At 36.3% G+C, this 24065-nt stretch overlaps 1 protein-coding gene across 1 annotated transcript in view; it reads left to right on the top strand.

Moving 5' to 3' along the window:
- The first annotated feature begins 17132 nt into the window (after positions 1-17132).
- LOC115414394 (solute carrier organic anion transporter family member 3A1-like) overlaps positions 17133-24065 on the top strand; it is a 43814-nt gene continuing 36881 nt past the window's right edge. Inside the window, exons 1-2 of the mRNA XM_030127728.1 lie at positions 17133-17291; positions 21483-21942. Of these exons, the coding sequence (XP_029983588.1) occupies positions 17133-17291; positions 21483-21942 (619 nt within the window). The remainder of the gene's footprint in view (positions 17292-21482; positions 21943-24065) is intronic.

Here is a 24065-nt window from a genome sequence, read left to right as displayed (position 1 = left end):
GAAGCTGCTCATATTGAATGTTAAAATATATTTGTGATGTATAATTTCTGTTTTAGTCTAAGTACGGACTTTTCAGCTTTCTCACGTTTGTCTTTCATACATAGCTTACGAGAGTAATACTGAACTGTACCTGAAATGCTTTAGTATTTATACTTGTGAGTGAATGTGGGTATGTGACTCCCATCAGTTTGACTGTAGTACATTTACTGTAGTGTATTATGTTCCATGTATTTTTTCCTGCTTTTCATTTATGCCTTTGATTTTGGTTTATTAGCTTCGATAATGAATTATGATTATATGAGCTAGTGCTAATGTATGATTGTGTAAGGGCACCAACATGATAATAATAAGTTAGAATAAAAGTTAGGATAAAAGTTTACATTTATTTTGAACAGTGGTAAAAAAAATAAATAAATAAATAAAAATCATACTCTATTTTGACTTGAGGTCGATTAGTGTAATAAATGCTTAAAAACAACTGTATGGTTTATTTTAACATTACTTAATACTTATTTATAGACAGAGTCATGTGACATATGCAGTGCAGACAGAGAGCATACAGTTTTTCTACAGTGTGATATGATTTAAATAAAACTTTTTTCTTTCAATAAATGTTTTTGAACTGGATTAAAACTCCTTTCAGTTGCATCTCAATCGTGTTAGTGTGCCTGCAGTTCCTATATGTATTTTTTTTTAATTTTTTTTTTTTTTTTTAGACATACAAGCCACTACAGGTTATGTTTTGTTTACATCTCTAACCAAGCATGTAGTGTTAAGTTGCTTTATTTTTTCATCTGATTGGTTTAGTAAGGGTGAGTATTGTGAGAGAAGCCATGCAACTGTATCGTTATGTAATATTTTATTTTATTATATCTGCAGGTTGGTGGGTTATATATGGTGGACATTTGAATCAGCAAGAGGTGAGTTTATGAAATGAAGTTAACTTTTTTTCAACCCATAAACACCCAAACATCCACTGGCGACCAAAATCATTCACTGATTTAAAATGTTTAATACCTGTTGATCCACTAATCCTACCAATACATGTAAATAACTGGTGTAAAAAACAGTTTGTCATGTTTTCATGGTTGTCAGATATGACCCATTTGGACGTTCAGAGGCTCTGTAGTTACCATGGAAACACCATCATCTTCTACACTGATTCACTAGTAAAACCCATGGAGTTGGACCAAAACAGTTTAGCATGAGGTCAAATAAATGTGGACATATCAGTAGAGTCTTTTAACTGAGTCATCAGCTGATTTCGTAGTATTTTAGAGTTTGCTCAGTTGTCTCATTCATGAACATATTACAAAATTTTATGCTTGTTTGACATTTACCAAACAGAGTATCAGATGATCTCAGTCTTTTAGTCACAGATTTAAGAACTGAAATATCCACTGATAACATGAATGTCATTGAATCAACCTGTTACCATCATGACAGCAAGAAGACCACCGTCAGTCATTGTCCTTGTCAAAGATTTCTCCTCCCACAGACTCATATATTGCATTTTAGACTGTTTATTTCACAACATTTAAGAACGTGAATCAAATAGCATGGCTTTGGCAAAAAATCGTCCTTAACCCATGAAGACCCGGTGTTATTTCTGTGGCAGATCCCAAATGAATTTTTCTCTATATTTCACCTTTCTTATATGATTTATCAACATTTATTACAATATTATCCTCTGTATTTGGTATTTTTCTGTGGAAATCATGTATTTTACTATATTTAATTTACTGATCATACAGATGTTCATGAAAACTCAGATTAAAGTTGAGGGTTGTTTTATCAGAAACACAAAAAAGAAAAAGTGACTTTTTCAATAAAATATATCTTTAATTCCACATAAAACAAGTGTGTCCATTTGCTGTCATTGATCCAACTCCATCCAATCCAATCATTTATTTTCATGTATTTCATTTACTAATCATGTAGATGTTCATGAAAGTTGAGATTAAAGTTGAGGGTTATTATATTAAAAAATAGAGAAAACTGGTGAAAAAGTGACTATTTAAGCAAAGATACCAGCATGTCTATAACTGAGCATGAAACCAAGTATCTCCATCCACTGTCATTTAGCAAACTCCATGGTGAATCAATGTTGTAGAAAATGACTGTGTTTCCACATTCACTACAGAGCCTCTGAATGTCCAAATGAATCATATCTGATGACCATGAAAAAATGGCAAACTGCATTTTACACCAATTATTTACATGTTTTGAAAGCTTTAGTGGTCCAGAAGTTATTAAACATTTTAAAACAGCTGATGGTTTTGGTCACCAGTTGCTGTTTGGGTCTTTATGGGTTCAAAATAACAAAACAAAAACTATTGTATGGGAACATTATGCTGTCAAATCAGAAAAAGAAAAACCCATCAGTATTAACATCAGTATAGGATCATGTTGGGATTAGTGTGTATACACTGATGCATGGGGCTGTACAGAAAAAAGAATTGTAGTGCCATAGATTTATCATTATAACAGGTGTCTGAATACATCCATGGGTAGTCGCATAAAGCCTGCATTCTCCTCCAGCTGATTAATAATGACTTCCTTTATGATCTTGTCATGCTGTAATAAACTTTTATTCACTGAGCTTCACATGCTGCTCTGTATGAGCCAAAGCTAAGCTTAATACCTGTCCTTAAAAGCACTGGGTGAGGGTCATGTGACATCACTAACCAATCTGTGTCTTTAAAATGCGTACTACTTAAGAAACATTCAAGTATCGACATCTGCATGTTGTTTGTAAATGTAGGAATACTAAAGAAATGAATGAAACTGCATATGAGTGATATTGTTCTGTTTATTTGTTGCATTATTTCATAAAATATCAAATTTTATGTTTAAATAATAGGCATTTATCTTATTAAAATATGAAAGTTTTCACATTATAACAAAAAGACTCAAATAAATGAATATAACATAAGAAATGTTTATTTTAAAATAATCAGAAATAGTTACATTTTAATGATGTAAACATATAATATCTTGTTTTAATATGAAAATGTCTTGCCACCTTTTGTCATTCTGATCAGTTTTTCTTTTTCCAATTTAATAGCAGTACATTCCCATATTATTCTGATATCTGACTGCCCTAACTCTGAGGTCCTTACACTGGCTGCCTGTCCATCAGAGGACAGACTTTAAAGTTCTGTTGCTGGTCTATAAAGCTCTGAATGGTTTAGGACCAAAATACATCAGTGACCTCCTGACCCAGCATGAACCCACCAGACCCCTCAGGTCATCTGGATCCGGTCTGTTGTCAGTTCCCAGAGTCAGAACCAGACATGGAGAAGCTGCATTCAGCTTCTATGTTCCACATGTCTGGAACAAACTTCCAGAAAACCTCAGATCAGCTGAAACACTCAGTTTGTTTAAATCCAGGTTGAAGACCCACCTGTTCTCAGCTGCATTTGAATAGAATTTTTATTCTTTTAAGCTTAAAGTTTTTATCGGTTTTATCTGCTTATCTGTTTTATCGATTTACATCCTTTTTATTGCTTCTGCTGTAATGCTTTTAATGTTTTATGTAAAGCACTTTGAATTGTCTTGTACATGAAATGTGCTATATAAATAAACCTGCCTTGCCTTGTATTAGGAGAGTGTGTTACACAAATATTTTGCACCTAAATGTCCACATGCTGCTTAAAATTCTCATGTAAGAAGATTAATTTAAAATATATTGCAAAAACCGTCCATACATGTAGGATTCTCATATCTAAAAGCCTATTTGCTCATCATTAACCCTCAAAGACCAAAAGACCTGCCGTCAACCAAAAGCTTCTACTGATCCAAAAGGTTTAATAACTTTTGAAACACTAATCCATTGGTTTCCAACCTTTTTTGGCTCTTGACCCCATTTTAACATCACAAATTTCTGGCGACCCCAGACATTCAAAACAGAGACTTGTTTTTGCTAAAATTAATTTGTTTTTGATCATGTAATAGTTTGCTATACTATGTTGCAAATAAACGTCAATTTTAGATGACATTTAGTCTATATAATGTATATTATTATGGACGGAGGAAGAAAAACCAGGTGCAGATTACTACACAAAGTGAGAATTTTATTTTCCTTGGTCAGGATATGTACAGTCAGTCCAGCTTGGATTTACAAGGCTGACAATTAATACTGAACAAACAAGAACTCAAACTATGAATTATGAAAGAGCTGCAGCATCTGAAACCGACCACAATGAACATTTGAAAGATAAACAGTACCACAGTGCTTCAGTTTCAACTTCACAGTTTGTCATGTCTTTTATGTATTGTGATTGTCTCTGTCAACTCACCATGTATTTTTTTTTATTTATTAATAAGTTTTTTTTTATTTTTATCAATTACTAGAAATTTCAGGTGACCCCATTTGAATTCCAGGTGAACCCATGAGGGGTCCCAACCCCAAGGTTGAAAAACACTGCACTAATACTATCAATACAGTAAAATAAATGAGGTAAACCGCAGTTTCTCAGCTTTTCATCCTTATCAGATATGACCTATTTGGACGTTCAGAGGCTCTGTAGTGAATGTGGAGACACTATTATCCTCTGCCACACTGATTCACCAATAAAACCCATTTAGTTTAAATGACAGTGGTTGAAGACACTTGTTTTTGTGTTCACTTAATGATATATTTTGCTGAAAATGTCACTTCTGTTTGAATTTTCTCTGTTTTAATACCATGACCTTCAAATGTACTTTTAGTTTTTTATGAGCATCTACATGGTCGATGAGTTATATATAGGAAAATACCTGATTTTAACAGAAACATGTAAATACAGGATATAATATGACAAATGGTGATAAATCACTTAAGAACGGTTAAACGTAAGGAAAAATTAATGTGGAAACTGAAACAAAAATAGCTTTAGGTCTTTGAGGCACAAAAAGGGGTTTTATTTATCAACTAGAAAAGCACTCTGAGGGCGCAGACCTCCGCCAAGGCAGATCAGTGCCCCCCCCCCGATCACCACCAAAATTTAATCATTTGTTCCTTGTGCCAGTATCAATATTTCCTGAAATTTTCATCCAAATCTGTCCATAACTTTTTGAAAGATCCGGATCAGTCTTTGCCATTTGATAGAACACCCCATTGTAAATCCCTGAGTCAAATTGCATGAGATTTGCACAATTCCCTCATATTGTGATTTCCACCATAAATATTAGTCCCATATTTATTTTACCTATATTTTAAGATTCCTTGACCATGAAAACATACCATCAGCAACTGGATTCATAATTATATCCTTATTAGTTCAGTAGTTATTCACGAAAATCACATTTCTCGTAATGGCGGTTTTCTTCTGGATCTAGCTCCTTAAGTATTAAAGCTACATGAAATCCGGTGGCATACTCCCGATGCTGAACTGACTGAGCTACACGATGGCGCTTGTCAGAAATTTTTACCTTTAATATTAAAGGCACAGTAGGCCAAAAAGTAAGGGCACCCCCATTTTTTATATAAACTGAGATAAAATCCGCCTTCTGGATCAGATCCGGATCAGCCTTTGAAATGTGATAGAGGACCCCATTGTCAATTCCTGAGTGAAATTTCATGAGTTTTGGTCCATAATTAAGCGAGATACTGGGAAACGAAAATTTTGGCCCCATTTACCACAATGTTAACGAAAATTTCAAAGTGATCCAGAATCCAGGATTTCTTCCGGATCACCCCCAAAAGTTAATCATTTCTTCCTTATCCCATTTCCAACAAACCCTGAAAATTTCATCAAAATCTGTCCATAACTTTTTGAGTTATGTTGCACACTAACGGACAGACAAACAAACAAACCCTGGCAAAAACATAACCTCCTTGGCGGAGGTAACTAGCAGATGAAGATGGGGGTATTTACAGTGAAGAACACAAAATCTGATCTGTTATTGATCTGTTATAACGCAGACTCAGTTCATTTTTATTTACCAGGAGAGACATTTGTATATGATGTTTGGCTGTATATGGAACGGCACATGTTTTAAAGTAACATAAAATTGCAGAGAATACACTTTTTAAGTCTAAATCTTACATACTGTGAGCCATATATAAACAAGTGGTTCCAGGCACAACAAACCCACCCCTTGCACGTATTGTAGCTTATTTTGGCATCAATCCAGCTGATGTCATCATGTCTATGCATGTGCTGATGTCAGCATATCATTTGCCTCTATATGTGTCAAGTTTGAAGTAAATTGAAACAAAATTGATGTTTTTATAGACATTAGAAATTTCACCCATTATAAGTAAATGGGAGAAAAAAAGATTTAAAAAATTCATAAAAGATTTGAACTTTGACCTACTTTTCCCAAAATGTAATGACATCTATTGTGGGTCACTGGCAATCTATAAACCCAATTAGGTATGAATTCAACCAATAGTTTTGCTGCTACAGACATTTGAAATCTCACCCATTATAAGTAAATGGGGAAAAAAAATAATTAAAAATTCATTTAAAAAATTGTACTTTAACCTATTGTTCCCAAAATGTAATCAGATCTATTCTTGGTCACTGACAATCTATAAACCCTATTTGGTATGAATTCAACTAATAGTTTTGCTGCTAGAGTGTTAATAAACAAACAAACCGAACCAAAAACAATACCCCTTGCCTCCTCTTTTGGAGGGCGAGGTAATAAATCAAAACATTAATAATAATAATAATAATAATAATAATAATAATAATAATAATAATAATAATAATAATAATAATAGAAATGACAGTTAGTGAACTGTTTACTACAATAACATTAATAAAGGGTGATTGTAAAAACATCTGTTGTTTTAGACATTTGTATCTATGAAGACCTGGAAAAATCATACCACTTGTGACATGATAGTCTGTTCCTTTAGCCTATAAATACACACTGAACATTTAGTTTTGTCCTTTATGGCATATTACTTTAGTTGGATTGAACTGAATTCTCAGTGACAATGGTTTATGTATTTACTACGAATAACCTCCAGAGGGCACTACAGAGTAATAAAATGTATGTTTAACAGATGACATTGGTTTTAAGATCTATATGTAAGACATAAACAATCAGATCCACTGTTACATTAACAATAACATTAATAGTTGAGTCCACTCCGACATAGGGTCACAATATTTTTTACAGCAGTATTGACTCAATACAAAGGAGAATAATCAAATATCAGAATTCTTGATGTTTCATACCCTGAAGGACATCATAATTTGCCTGAATGTCATCTTCCACCAGATACATTTTCAATAAGAAAAATAGCTTTGTGTATAATCTCTTTTTCAGTACATTTTGAGATCTAGACGTATATAGTCACGACATTCTGCTGACGTACAGATTAATCCCATGAGAGACATTTGTTTGGCAGAAAAGCAGTGAGTTGAGAGGCATTTTTATCCCTGTTTACTCTGGGTTGAAGGAGGGTCGTTCATACCCTGTAGGTCTCGATGTACCTGTAGGAAATGTCTTTACTTCATGGCAGAGATAGTTGGCAGGCAGGCAGGCAGCCGAGGTGAGAGATGCCACCACAAGATGAAAACAGATGGAAAGGACATGCAAAGGATGCCTCTTACTGGAGTAAAGGGCATAAAAAACCAGTCACGACCCCACTGTAAGCTTCAACGTGTATGTCACAGATCACATTTTCATATATGTAACTACATAACTGAACACTTTAAGCAGATTTCAGATGGATAATGTGGGAATTCTTTAGCAAAAGCTGGCTTTGTTTATCAGATATGCTTTTTATTTTGTTTTCAATGTGTTTGGTATATGTTTTTATCTGCTGTATGTAAAGTGTTTGTGAGTTCCACGAAAAGCGCTATACAAATAAATGCATAAATATTATTATTATTATTATTATTATTATTATTATTATTATTATTGTTATCATTATCATTATTATTATTATTATTATTATTATTATTATTATTATTATTATTATTATTATTATTATTATTATTATTATTATAGATATACTGCATGTTAGTGAACTTTGGGCCACCAGCTCAACCAGGTCTTTCATCTCAATAGGACCTTTACCTGCTTAAATCACAAGCATGATCATGAGAGTTAATTTTTACACTCATCGGTGGCAGAGCAGCAGATGAATGCCCTCATCCTAACTCATTCACCCCCATCACACCCTCTTCACACCCCCACTGGGCTATAGGGTCTGAACACCTGTTTCACAGTGCATCTAAAAAAAGGAACCGCTCTTCAGATCCCACTCTGAGATACTGTTAATGTTCCTGTTCAGCACATGAATTTCTGCAATTAGCTTCAGGGGCCTGTGGCTTTGCATGTTTGTGAAGGACATGGGCATAAACAGCACACTTATTGTAGTCACTCCCTTTTTTTTTTTTTTTTTTTTTTGCCACATAACCATTCTAATGAAAAATATCTGACCCCTGAACCGAAGGTATAGCATTTCATATGTCTATTATTGTAACATTAGATACGGGAATTCAAGAAAAATTGCATATATCCTCACTATATGACAGAGCTGCATTTAAGCCTTATTGAGACAAAAAATAAAGTCCTGATGTGTTTGTGATTATTTAATTTATTGTGCTATGTCTACTACCATGTCTGCTTCTATTATTTTCTTTCTTTTCATTTAACCTTGTAATTTATTATTTTATTTGGTTTTACCTGTTTAATCAATTACAAATAACAGGCAGAAATACTGACTGAAAACTGACTGTGTGGGAACTTTTTAAGTAAATAATTAATATTTTCCTTAACTAAAAGGCTCGTCAATAAATCTTTTTGACAGGAATAGCCATGGGAGGTTGTTGTTTTAAACTTTTGTCATGTAGATTAACTGTTTGGACAGTCACAGAAGAAAATTTCCTCCTTTGTGATGTCTCCTGAAACAATCTGTGCTATGATCTCAGACTGGTTTAATTGCAGCTAACACTGTTCTTTACTGGCTTTGAATGTAATTTATGACTTACTTTTTCTTCCAAAATGCATTTACTTATTTGTCATACTGGCTCCTACTATTTTGGTAAAAATTCAGAAAATATTAACTAAAATTTATAAATTTTCTACATGTTTTCTTTTCTTAGTCACCAATCTCTGTGGTTAAATTATATTTCCCAAATTACAAATGTGATGATTTCTAAATCTCATTAACCTATATTTTATTCCAAGTTGAGTAAACATATCAATGTCAATGTACCATTATCAGAAAAAGATCATGGAAGCAACACATGTCCAAAAAGTTTGATAAGAGCAACAAAAGGCTGGAAAAGTAAGTGGTACTTAAAATACACAGCTAGATGAACATTTTATGATTAATTATATTTATTGGTGACACTTCAGTAGCATGACTGGGTATAAATACAACTTTTAAGAGAAGCAGAATCTCCCTGAAATGAAGATGAGGTTCACCAATCTGAGAAAAACTGTGTCAGCTGTGCACAAAGTCACTGCATGGGATCAGGAACAACTCCAGGAACCACTGTCTGTGAACACAGTTCTCTGAAAATGCAGGTTAAAGCTCTGGCAACTAGAAGCCATTTATGAACGCAATCCAGAAACACCCTCTATTCTAGACCAAAGATTAAATTCAGGCTAAAAACGTATTTATTCAAACTGGCTTTTAACATTCAGTAATGCTGTGACACAGTACATGTATTTGTTTTATTGTTGTTTGTTTTATTATTGTTTTTATATTGTCTTATTATTGATTATTATTGATTTTTATATGCTTTAATTTCATTGGAAAGCACTTTGGTCACTTTAAGTGTTGTAAAGGGCTCTACAAATCTAGACAGACAGACAGACAGACCGACCGACAGACAGACAGACAGACAGACAGACAGACAGACAGACAGACAGACAGACAGACAGACAGATAGATAGATAGATAGATAGATAGATAGATAGATAGATAGATAGATAGATAGATAGATAGATAGATAGATAGATAGATAGATAGATAGATAGATAGATAGATAGATAGATAGATAGATAGATAGATAGATAGATAGATAGATAGATAGATTGGACTGGACTAAACAGAAGGACCATCTGACTTGTTGTCAGTGCTCAGTTCAAACGCTTGCTTCTCTGATGGTATGGGGTTGCATTAGTGCCTCTGGAGAGGGCAGTTTATACATCTGGAAAAGTGACATCAATGCTGAAAGGTTTATACAGGTTTTAGAGCAGCATATGCTCCCATCCAAACAACATTTTTCAGAGAAGGCCTTGAATATTCCAGAAATCACCAAACAGCAAGGGTCCATGTGCTGAACTGGCCTGTCTGTTACTGAAATCATTTGGTGCATCATGAAATGAAAAAATATGATAACGACCCAAGATTGTTGAGCAGCTAGAATCCTCTATCAGATAAGAACCAGACAACATTCCTCTCCCAAAACTCCACCAGCTGGTCTCCCCAGTCCCCTGACGTTTATGGGCTGCTGTTAGAAATGAGGTAAACAGTGGTAAACAGACATGTTGCTGCCAATGACGCACTTTCTCATTTTCTCAGGTTCAAAATTTGATCCTTTTTTTCTATTGTGAATCAAATATGGGTTTATGAGATCTGAAAATCATTGCATTCTGTTTTTATTTCCGTTTTACACAGCATCCCAACTTTTTCAGAACTGGGGTTATAGATTATTTGACATCATTTTCTTCTGTGTTCTTGTAATTTATTTGTTTGGTGTTGCATAAATGCATTTTATTCACAGTGCACCTTGTGATTAAGAGGCATCCTAAAATAATGTCTTCATTTGGCTTGCACTGCATCAGCAGGCACTATGGTTGATCTTAAATCACCCTGGGCACTCTGAGTGACTCCATGAGAAATGTACAGTCTTCCTGCTGAGCCCACAGTTTGGCTGATAGATTGTGCTGCTTCAGATGCTATTGAATTGGTCCCGATAAGGCATCTGAATGGTCAGGGAATACTGCGAGCCAAAAGCTGTTGGGTGATCCGTATGTGACCCTACTCAGTGGTCTCTTATTTCACTGTTATGATGGGGATTTTTGCCCTGTGTTTTACTGCTGTCTCTGGCACTCACTCCTGCCTCTCTGCTGTCATATTCATTTTCTATGACAAACATTGGCAAGGATGTATTGAATCATTTTTATTTTAAAGACAACAGCCAATGCTCTATTTTATTATTGTTATCATCAGTTTGCGGATAAAATGCAGAAACAACAAACAACAGAATGAAAAATTCATGTAGAATTCAATTCCTCAAGAAAACAATTTATTTGTTTTCATCATTAAGTGCTTTTGTTCTGTAAAAGCAGTGTATAAATGGAAGTGTTACGATGAACTCTTCCCCATCACACACTGCTTGTCAAACTGTACCATCACATCTATCAGATTCCCAGCAGGCATTTACTTTAAATAGCACAGTGGAGAATTACACTGTCTCATTGACCTGTAGTACAGAGTGGTTTCCACTGATGTGTTTGAGAACATTCAGCATAATGAACATAACATAACAACATAACGTAACGTAACATGACACGACATAACATAACATGACATGACATGACATGACACGACATAACATGACATGACATGACATGACATGACATAGCATCACATCACATCACATCACATCACATCACAAATTATTACCTGTTTTCCTCCTTTTTGTCAGTTGTTGCCACGTGTTAGGATTTTTTTTTTAACCCCTAAAGACCTAGAAGTGTTTTTGTGAATTTGTCTCTACGTTAAACCTTTCCTAAGTTATTTAACGTTATTTATTACGATGTTATCTTTTGCATTTTTCAGTGAAAGTCATGTTCCTATGTTTAATTTAATTTAATTTAATTTACTGACTATGAAGATGTCCATTCAAGCTTAGTGTAAATTCAAAGGTTATTGTATGAATGAATGAATGAATGAATGAATGAATGAATGAATTTATTTTTGGTTTTACATCAATCATTGTACTCAGTACATAAATTGTAATAAACATAAAAACCAAAAAAGGACTAGGCTAGAAGCAAAAGCTTATTTTTTTGCCTATCCTTTTCAACTAATACTCTGCTTCCATCAACTTAAATGTGTACAGCATCGAGCATTTACACCATAATAATAACAAATAAAGAAATTTTTTAAAAAGTCAACAACAAAAACACATCTACCATCTCAATTCAATATTTCTGAATAATTTAAACTTAAAATACTCTTTTTTTTTTAAACTTCGCCAAAGGAGTAGATAACTTAAATGCATCATAAAGTCCATTCCATAATTTCACACCCACAATCCCAATTCATCTAGACTTCACATTTGCCCCCACTCTAATCCACTCACACATATCAAAATCTCTGAAATTCGAATTACTCTCTCTTAATTCCAAGAAACCACGCCTGATCTTTGCAGCAATACTATTTTTATCCTTCATGTTCCATATACCTATTTAGAAACAATTCTTTACACCTCTTTTTAAATACATTTATGTTTGTACTTTCCTTTATCTCCTGTTCTAGAATGTCCCACAAAGCAGGGGCGTAGAATTGCATAGGGACGCTACGGACACATCTCTACCAATTTCCAGCCACTACTGTGTTGTCCCTACCAATCCAACCGCTGTCCGTAGTGTTTAGTCAATGATTATTGCACACAAAGGGTTAATAGTCGGTCTCTGCTTGAAGTCCCGCCTCTAACCTAATTATCACTCTCTGATTGGCTCTGTGGTTTTGCTATCGTACATGTGATTGGCTGTCCCTGCTGTTACTCCATCTACTTGTAAAAGCTACAGTTATCCACTAGCTGAACAGGACGAAAAAAAAAGTTGGACAGGACAGGAGGCAGTTCGTATCTGCAACCGCTTAGCGTAAGTTGTCACCATGTTTGCATTTGTTCTGCCTGGGTCACGTGAGCTAGACGGATTTGAATATCAGAGGTGTCATTTACATGTACATTTGGACATGTGTCTGTTTGCCTGCATAAGCGTGCCTATGCGTCCATGTGTGCAGGGCCGGTTCCTGGCATAGGCTGATAACTGATAACATGACAATTTCTCATTAATTGTCTTTAAAATAAAGAAATGAGAGGAAAAAAAACAAAACAACAACCCCCCCCTGTAATTTCTCAGGTGAGCTCTCCCAGACCGGTGCTCACTGTGTGTGTGAGTGACAGAGCAGAGCTGAATGACAGTCAGACAGGTGTTGTACTAAGCATCCAGGTAAAGGATGGAGACTTTATCACCATGAAAAGGCCTTCCAAGGCCTGAGCTGCACAGTTTAGAAGCAGAGAAAAGAGGAGGCAGAAAAATAATCCAATTATAGAGGTATGTAACCTTTTATAATGTTAAAAAACGTTGTATGTTGCTGGCAACAGCTAGCTGAACTGAAATGAAGCAAAGTTGGCAAATAATGGAACTGTAGATGAATAAGAGATATCTGCCAAGGTGTGGTTTACTGCGGCTGAACTGGTTTATACATGTTTCTATGTGGTTTATATATGTTTCTATGTGGTTAATATATGTTTTTATGTGGTTTATATATGTTTCTATCTGGTTTACTGCTCGTTGGCTGGTTTATAAATGTTTCTATGTGTTTTATCTATGTTTCTATATGGTTTACTGCTAGTTGGCTGTTTCATTTATGTTTCTATCTGATTTATTTATGTTTCTATCTGGTTTACTGCTGGTCGGCTGTTTTGTTTATGTTTCTATGCGGTTTGCTACTGGTTGGCTGGTATATATGTTTCTATGTTGTTTACTGCTGGCTGCTTTGTTCATCTCCTCTCATGCTTCATGTATCTTCTCTTCGTGCCCCCCCCCCCCATATGTATGTGTGTGTTTGTGTGCATGTGTGTGTTTTTAAGAGGGGGGGGCACCAAATCCATATCTCGCCTAGGGTGCCAAAATGGCTAGAACCGACTGACTATGATTGTTTGCTTGTTTGATCAGCTCTACTTGACATGAAATTATGATCGCAAATGCAAAAAAACATCAACTTTCAGGAGTGCTGCCTTGGAGCACTTTTGCGTCCCCACCAATGTCAGAATCAAACCTACTCCCTTGCCACAAAGTCACTCCACACCTTGTTATGCACATACTTTTCATTGTTGTTCTTACTTTATGCTTATAAAAAAAGTGACAGAAAAAGAGATTTTTTTCAGCAAAATATATCATCATTCATCAAATATATCAGCAACATAAACACACATGGGTTTTACTGGTGTGTCAGTATTGCAGCGGATGCAGCAAATGCTGCGGAGCCTCTGAACATCCAAATGGGTCATATCTGATGAACTGCCATACGGTGCTTTAGCTGAATTATTAAATATACTGATAGGATTAGAGGTTCAAAATTTATTAGACATTTTAAATCAGTAGATGCTTTTGGTTGCTAGTGGCTGTTTATGTTTTTGAGTGTTAACTTACTAACTGTTTTCAGTGTATATTCTATTTTATACTTACAAACAGTTTCAGCTTATGTTGCTTTTCATGCACCTGCTTCATAACTGTTCATCTGTGGCCATAACCTTGCCATTCCAATGATTTTCATGAAAATATTTGGAATAATTTTTGCGTAGCCCTGTTCACGATCACAAAGACATAGTGGAGAGTTCATATAACCTTCTTAACCTAATAAGTCTTGTACAAGGCTTGAAAGAGTAAATCCTTCAATTGTAGATGGAGAGCAGATGGCAGTAATGGACACCATTAGTGTGTCATTCTCTGTTCAGTGCATGCCATACTAAAGCTGCTTGTGTAACCTCATTTCTTTACTACTGTGACTCAGCACTGGCCAGAAGCTGTGGTGCCTTTTGTTGAATGGTGCCTCATCAGAGGGTTTATGAAGAATCAGAAACTAAATTAATATATATTTTTAAAAAAAACTAGGTGTAGCAAAAAATAGCAGGGTTTGAAGGCCATCACAGACCCCACACTCAAAGTCAGACCTGGATGTACTGATACTGCTGTAAATCCAGTAACCAAGTCATATCCTCCTGAGACCAAGGGAAGTAAAATATTTGACTTTTTTTTTTTTTTTTTTACATCATGATTGTCTTGATTGGAAACAGCATAATGCATCAGTTTTTTCAGACATATATATTTTTTATTTTTATGGACTGTTTCTTGCCATGGCTTGCATTTTTGCTTTAATATTTGTATTTTCAAGTAAACCTGTGAAACTCTTGTCCCCTACAGTAGATAAAAATGCACTGCTGGGTCTCAAGAGGATATAGTGCAGGCGTGTCAAACATGCGGCCTGGGGGCCAAAAGCGGCCCGCCAAAGGGTCCAATCCGGCTGGTGGGATGAATTAATGAAATACAAAACTTACACTGAGGAAATTCACAATCAAGGATGTTAAAATCATTTTAGGTCAATTCGATCTAAAGTGGATCAGACCAGTAAAACACTATCATAATAACCTATAAATAATGAAAACTACAAATTTTTCTCCTTTTTTTTAATTGTAAAAAAAGTATAATTACACAAAAATGTTTACATTTACAGACTATCCTTTTACAAAAAATGTGAATAACCGGAACTAATATGAACAATCTGAAATGTCTTAAGAGAATTAAGTGTAATTGCACTAATATTCTGCCTGTTCTTATACATTTTGTGTATTTGTAGATCCACTGTGATCTGTAAGTTGTAATGTACATGTGAAAATGAAAAGCTGAGGCCAAAAATGGCATAAATTGTTAAAATTTCACTTTTTTTTTTCCTTAATAAATTTCATTTTGTTCATGGCTGTTCATGTTTTCTCATTTTTTTAAAAGGATAATTTGTAGATGTAAACATTTTGATAATATAATTTTACTTTTTTTCCACTCTAAAACATGGAAGTTAGACATACAAATTTTGGAACTGACAATATTTATATATTTTTATGTTATTATTTTAATGATCTGGCCCACTTCAGGTCATTTTGGGCTGTATGTGACCCCTGAACTAATATGAGTTTGACACCCCTGATATAGTGTGTTTTTGAGGCAGTTTCTAATGTAAACCATGCTGTGGGCTGTGTATTTGTGGGTCTGCATTGTTATTGTCCTGGACACTAAAATGACAGTGATGGTATTAACCTTTTCATGCATGAATTATGAGAACCTTAGTCAAGATTTTTTTTCTTGAGTGTTTTTATTCCTCCTTAGGCATGAAAAAACAATGCAATCAAGTTTTTTTTTTTTTTTATGGAGTTACAAAAATGTCCATGCATTTAATTTTTGAAGTAAAGAAACATGTTTAAAACCCAATATCAGAAAGTGATATAAAAACAATGAAATAATAACATTTAATGCTGCTAATCTGATGTTTTCTCTCATTTTAACATATTCTAATGCTAGTTATTACTCACTTCATGGAGATAATATGCAAAAAAAAAAAAAAAAGATTTTGTCTAACAAATGGCAATTGATTTACACTCAAACATGTATCTGCAGATCAGGTTGATCAAAAACAGCAAAGTTTCAGTAATGGTCTGAATGTCAGTGTATAGGATGATGCATAAGCGTCCACTGTGTTTGCTGATATGGAACTAAAACAACAAAACCCATGACTATACAATAGAACAGCTGTAAAATAACTGTCCACTGTAGGGACCACCATGCATGAAAGGGTTAAAATGAATCTGTGGTGATGCTTTTCTGTAGATACAATGATGATGCTTAAAGTCAACACAGGTGACATGACAATATGAGGGGCACGTTGAGAGAGAGAGAGAGAGAGAGAGAGAGAGAGAGAGAGAGAGAGAGAGAGAGAGTGCGTCTGTGGTCTATGGGAGGAGCCTCAGCACGTCGCCTATAGGACGCAGAGCTGCGGCTCGGAACCGGGCAGACAAACCAAAGCCAGTCGGTACCGGGTAGAGATGTAACATCCCGGATGTTGGGAAACAACGTCCCGTAATTCTACGTGGGTATTACAGCCCGTCAGACATCCACACGCGCAGCCTACGTATGTAAATGTGCTGTAGGCTGGTGGAGACGCACTGGACAGGCGCTGCTGAACACAGGTCGCTGACGGACTGTGCGTAATGCTGAGTGGACAGCAGTATTTCCAACTGCATATTCCAGCCTAGACGGGCTATTGCTAGAGATTCCCAGTGCTTCTGCAGTGCAGCTCGTCATTCTAACCAGATGCTCTCCGCCGGACCGAATCCGCTCAGTTTCATGCCGTCCAATCCAACCGGAGCCTGAGCCAAAGGATGCAGGTTAAAAACCAGATCTGCACCGAGAGGAGCAGCACCGACGACCCGGAGCAGGATGACAACCAGAAGAAGACCTCGTGTTTTTCCAACATCAAGATTTTTCTGGTGTCGGAATGTGCGCTCATGTTGGCCCAGGGCACGGTGGGGGCTTATCTGGTGAGTATCTGGACACCATTGACATACATCCATCTGGAGGACCGTCGCATCTCCATAGAGCTCAGTGTAACGTCGGGTTAACATTGCGCCCTTCAAACCGGCGCAGGCTGAAAGTGAGTGACGATGCGGTGCTCCGTCTGAGCGGTTAATAGTCCTATTATTGTGATAACATTATAAGAATCACATCCTCCAGTGATCATAGCACACGGTGCGTTCACTGACTGATGAGTTGCTGCGTATTATCAATCAGGCCTATGCACCATCTGCATGACACAAAGCGCGTCACGCCATCCGTAGGCTCCACGTTGTTTGGGTCATTTTTTATGTATGGATGGTCTGTTGGAGAGAAGGTTACGAAACACTGCACAGGAGGTCGATCCAACCTGCTTCTCCTCTTTATGCACTTGCATGCCTCTGTAATACAGGAGGCCTTTGACACTGAAGGATATACAGGAGGCCCACAGTAGAACAGGAAATAACGAGCAGATATGACGTGATCATTACCACTACAGTGGCGACATTTAGACCGTTGTATTTTTAGAGGAGCGTCGTTTTATGACTGTTATTTCCAGTCACAGTTTGTGACTGTAATGAAGTAATTTATCGGTTCATTGGGGGCCTATTACTGGATTAATGGCAGCATAAAAGAAGGTATATGCTGTTCTTCTTGCAGATGAGAAGATAATTAAAGAGAGTTGGGTATCAAAACTCATAAAATGAAAGGAAAATAATAATCATTTTGGGTTTAATATTGATGGCAAGGTGAAAGAACCAATCCAGCTAATAGAGAGAATGTGCAAATTCAGGTATTTCATTGTATATGTAAAATTTGTCTGAAACATATTTAGTGGGTGGTATTTAACCTCAATGAAACCAATATGAAAGATGCCATTTCATTTTTTATTAGTATTATGTCACCACTGGACACCGTTGTCTTATTTTGTGTGTGAAATCATTAAACCAACTCAATCAATGTTTTTTGGCTTAAAGATCTTGTTTGTTAAATGCTTTTGGATAAAGGCAGCAGCCAAGGGTAAGTATGTGTGGAAAGGATCTGATCTCACAATACAGTGTTGCATTTCCCTTCTGAAGAAGAGGTGGTGTTTGTGTTTGGGGAAAACTTTAGTCTGAGAGGAATGTGCTTTTTTTTCTTTTCTGTATCAGAATGTCTTCTTTACAAACCAGCTTCCCAAACCAAAAGTGCATCTTTACCTTTCGGTGTACTTTATTGCTCCTGCTGCTTCCTCTTATCATATTTTTCTGTGTTATCCTGTTTTGTAATGTTTCAATTACAAAGCAAGGACAAGGTTTTGATAACCAAGATCATCACAGTGTAGTTACTGGCACTGGTCCAAAGAGGTTTTGTCTTTTGTCTTTTAATGAGTGGTGAAGCTCCAAAAAATTGGTCACATTTGTGTTTCTGTAAACACTGTTGTTGAGTTGAACCATAAAGCAACCATCTCTCATCAGTGTTTAGTGTAAGTCCATATGCATAAGAAATTGATCAGGATATTGTGAGTTTTGACCCCTGACTTTCTGCTGCATGATACAACAAAATATAAGTGTCACAAAATGTTTCTCCAAAAATCCAAAATTCAACAAAATAATGTTTAAGTAAGTAAGGGATCAAAACTAACATATTTGAAGCTGTATTTGAAAATATTTCAGTGTTTTGCTCTTAACAGGACCAACAATTAACAGAACAATCATAGAATTACAACAAACATGACAGTGCAAAAGAAAAATTCAAAAAGTAGAATTTATAAATCTGAAAATAAAATAAATGAGCTGAAATAAATAAAAAAGAAAAAGGTAATAAAGACCTGTTTCGGGGAAATGAGTCAGCTAATATTGAGCTGGATATAACCAGTAATAATACTAATATCCCAGCAGAGGAACATGATTATTTTCCCATATTATAGAAGAAAAGGCACCTGTAAAACCTCTGAGCTTAAGAGTTTAACACAGTCTTAAAAAACTGTTTTTTATTGCTTGTAATGAGCACAACTTTTTTAAATTGTGTCATTTTTTTCTTATTTTAATGACACGTTTAACAGTGTTACAGTTTCGTTGCTAATTCTTTGCATGTATATTTCAATCAGTTGATCACATTATTACAGTAGTGACATGTAATTGTGAACAAGACTCAGGAGTGGGGATGAGTTTAATGTTTTCTTTGACTCACAACTAAAAATAAGTAAAATAAAAAGCAATAATAATAATAGTAACAAAAAAACGTGGAAGAGTTCCAATCACCTGTTAGAAATCAAACCTTGGCCTCCCCGTGTGAAACAGGATATGGTCATGCTGACAGGTCAAATCGACGTTTTCCTCACACTATTAATACACAGTCACATAAAGGCAAAGGGGACTAAATGGAGGTGTGACAGGCTGAACTGGACTAGACAATTTTATCTGTGACATTTAGAGTAGGTTACCTATCTGATTTATGATCTTTTTACAGTCTTAAAAGCATCTGTCTCTAGACAAGATGACAACACAATGGAAATGATCCCATCATCACAAAAGGATAATACCAAAGAAAGAAAGTGTGTGCCCTGGAATATATCTTTAAAGGAGTGATATTTTGTTTTGTTTTTTAAATATAATTATGCATTTTAAAACATTTCCCTGTGGTCTACATAAACTGTAAATGCTATGCTTGGGTCTGAATTCTTCATTAATTCAACTCCACAGGTCCATCTTCAACCCTATTTCTGACTAATGACACCAGAAAGGTCATTTTGAGCGCTGGCCCTTTAAATGCACATGAGCCACTTCATGCCCCACCCCCTCCAGGTTGTTGACCGTGCTTTCTGTCCCGTTAGACCACCTGTGTTCGTTAATACAACCAACTGAACTTTTTAGGTAATTGGCTCGAACTTCGGGCATATTTTCAGTTTTTATTACAACTGCTGCTGCTGACAAATAATTATGTCGTACTCGGAGAAATGTTCGTTGGAAGTCTTGACCTTATATGTGCAAATGTCATGATGTAACCAGTTATAAAATGTAACAAATTAAGCAGGAATTGAAATGGGTTGTAGAAATCCACTTGATTTTTGCTGGAATGAATATAAAGATAGCTTTGCAGCACCTGGAGGGTTTAAATCCAAACTTTTTGAACTATTAGGGTCCAAATACACAAATAAATGTACCAAAGACTAATAAAAGTGGGTTTAGCAAAATATGACCCCTTTAAGTCTCCAATGAGAGAGCAGCATCAGGTCACCTGCTCACCAAAACCTTAAAGTCAGAATTACACACTTATTTGTCTTGAGTGGTATACATATTCACTGAAAGAACAAATTAAATACATTCAGATACAGCTTCAATGTTGACAGGAAGCAGGACAAGCAGTTTTTTTTTTATTTCACATACATTTTTCCTATAATTACTATCTCTAAGTAGTCTTTGTTCTGCAAGAAACTATAAGTGAGGCAATTCTAAAGCATCCCCAACAGACCAGATCTAACTGGTCAATCGTTTAATCAAAATTACCAACAATCATGTCATGCAACATATGCTTATATTGCGTTTGTGCATCCAGGAGTAGGCCTTAAGCACTTATTACTATAAAATTACTGTGTTCATGTGAATGTCAATAGATAAACGGCCTCTACTGCACCTTTTCTTATGAATGAGTGGTTAATAAATGCTTAAAATAACTTGACCAACACTTTACCCTCAGTCATGTGGAGGATCCTCCATGCAGGTAATACAGAGAGACAGTTCACCACTTAACAACATCCACATCACAGCTGGTATGATGTGTTATTGTTGCATAATTAGAACAGCTGCATGAGGTTTCTTGCCTGAGGACCTGCACATGTACATGTCGTCTCTCCCAGGTTGGCATCAGGATAGCCTCAGGGTTGTTCCAGGAGGAGGAGGAGTATGAGGATGATGTTGGATGTGGACCACCCTGCAGACTGGATCAGCTAATGTGTGCCATCAACAAGTTGCTCTTATTGGTTCGAGCTGTGATGAAAGTGGCAGATGGCTGTGTTTATGCTCGAGGCTTTGACTTATATAGTACAAGCATTTATTATTTTATATATATTTAAAATGTACATGTTGACATGTTGAGGAAAGTGAATTAGTTACAGCAATTGACCGTGGAAACTGTAAAATTAATTGTATAAGCCAGTGTTCTAAATTGCTTCTGCATTTGCTCTTTCCCTCTTTTAGGTAAGCGTCCTGACCACTCTGGAGAGACGCTTCAACCTCCAGAGTGCCGATGTGGGCGTCATCGCCAGCAGCTTCGAAATCGGCAACCTGGCCCTCATCCTGTTTGTGAGCTACTTCGGTGCCAAGGCCCACCGGCCCCGCCTGATTGGCTGTGGTGGGATCGTCATGGCGCTGGGGGCATTGCTGTCAGCTCTGCCAGAGTTCCTGACTCATCAGTATGAGTATGAGGCAGGGGACTCGTGGCACGCCGAGGACGGCAGGGACGTCTGCTCCAACAACTCCAGGTCAGAAAACAGAGACTCTGGGTTTAATTGTGGTAACCGGGCCAACACCAACATGATGTACCTTCTGTTGATTGGAGCCCAAGTCCTGCTGGGCATTGGAGCCACACCGGTCCAGCCTCTGGGAGTGTCCTACATTGATGACCATGTTCACAGAAAGGACTCCTCACTGTATATAGGTGAGTAACGCCAATCTACAGCTCACACATCTATGCTGCAAATTTAAAAGTGTTTATTACATGAACTGAACTAGAAAAGCACTCGGAGAGCACAGACATCCACCAAGGCAGATCAGTCCCCCCACCCCACCCCTGATCACCACCAAAATTTAATCATTTGTTCCTTGTGCCAGTATCAACATTTCCTGAAAATTTCATCAAAATCCTTGCATAACTTTTTGAGTTATCTTGCAAACAGTCAAACAAACAAAAGGACAAACCCGATGAAAACATAACCTCCAGTGTTCCTTGGCAGAGGTAATTAATGAGAGGAGCTGTCCTTTACACTGACTGAAAATACCAGTCTCACTTTGCATTAAATGTGTTAGGGATACAGAAGGTTATTGCCAAGCTATGGATATTTAATACTGATCTCCCAAACTCTCAACAGCAGGTGGAGGTCACGTACCAGAACACACTAAGGACTATCAAAACTCCCAATGATCCAACACTACATATCCACACACAATATCAAACACTGAATAAAGTATAAAGCTCAATGCTCCATGTACCTGTGGTATGGTTTTATCAAGTTTTTCTGTTCAAATAAAAAACAAAACAAAACTCAGAAAACTCAGCCGCTCAAAATAATACTGTGTCTTAAAATCTTCTTGTATGTTACCACATAAGCTGATGTTTTATCTTACCTCTCTGTTAGCTTGGTGGTGTTTTTACACAGAAAAAAGCCACATTAAAATGACAAATCACCTCAGTTTTCTGTATTGTTTGTGTTGTCAATAGCTGCACTAAAGATCTGTTTGAATTGCTCACACAAGGTCAGAACTGTCACAGTTTAGTCTGAACCGTAGATACGAACAGCGATCTTAGCAAAGATAATAACATCACATCGTACCTTTATACCTTCGTAAGCCTCATAATCAAACTCACCCATGTAGGAGAAATGCTGTGTTTCTGAATTATTTCAACATTTCTGTTCCAAAAATATGTTTAATGTTTAGATTTCTAGATTTGTGTGCTCTGAACCAAAACTACTAGTATATCGATCTTCAATTTCTTACTTTATTACACTTTTTGTGGTTAGTTTTAGGCATTGACAGTACATGGTTAAAGTCTAGAAGTTACCAAGTCTCATTTTGACACAGAAGACTGGTAAATGTGATAAAAATTACTTAAAGGTGCGGGAGACTTTTGTTACCAATTTTTCATCAAATCTGTAAAACCTCAGTCGTAGCTTAAGTATCACGAATCTGTAAGTCTTTCTGTGATTACTCACCTGAATCTCTTGCATTACAGTGAACAATTTCGAAGTGCCATCCACCATAAACAAACCATTTGTTTACAAACAGAGCCAGAAGGTAACTCGGGCATCTTCGGAATTTTGTCGCGACGTGTATTGTGGGAAAGGGAGGTTCATGCAGCCACCTGACAACAGCAGCGCAACCATACAGTATTATATGGATGAAACAAACACGACACGGAAACGGCTGAAACACGGAAACGGCTGGAGGAATATGCATAGAGGGAAGGGAGCTCCTGCTGTTTCTGTGTCATATCTGTTTCAGCTGCCGCTGTCAGGTGGCTGCGTGAGCCTTCGCTTCCCACAATGCACGTTGCGACAAAATTCCGAATATGCCCGAGTTACCTCCCAGCTCGGTTTGTAAACAAATGGTTTGTTTATGGTGGATGGTACTTCGAAATTGTACATCGTAATGCAAGAGATTCAGGTGAGTAATCACAGAAAGACTTACAGATTCGTGATACTTAGGCTATGACTGAGGTTTTACAGATCTGATGAAAAATTGGTCATGAAAGTCTCCTGCACCTTTAAATAGATGCCAATTTATATATTAGTATTTAAAACCAAAACATAAATCTTGTCTTATCCATGACCAAAGTGCTTCTACCTCCAAAAACTAATACAACTTTGGGATGTGAACACTGTGGATTTCATATGTCTTCCACTGTCTCCCTATTAACCTTCAAAGACCAACAACTATTTTTTGTTGTCTTCCAAATGAATTTGTCTCTACTTTTAACCTTTCCATTGGGATTTTTCATGTTGATGTTCATAAAAGCTCAGAGTAAATTCAATGGTTATTATATTATAACACAAAAAACTGAAG

The sequence above is a fragment of the Sphaeramia orbicularis genome, chromosome 3 (assembly GCF_902148855.1).
Source record: "Sphaeramia orbicularis chromosome 3, fSphaOr1.1, whole genome shotgun sequence".
Taxonomy (NCBI): Eukaryota; Metazoa; Chordata; class Actinopteri; order Kurtiformes; family Apogonidae; genus Sphaeramia; species Sphaeramia orbicularis.
This window is presented reverse-complemented; position numbering and strand designations above follow the sequence as displayed.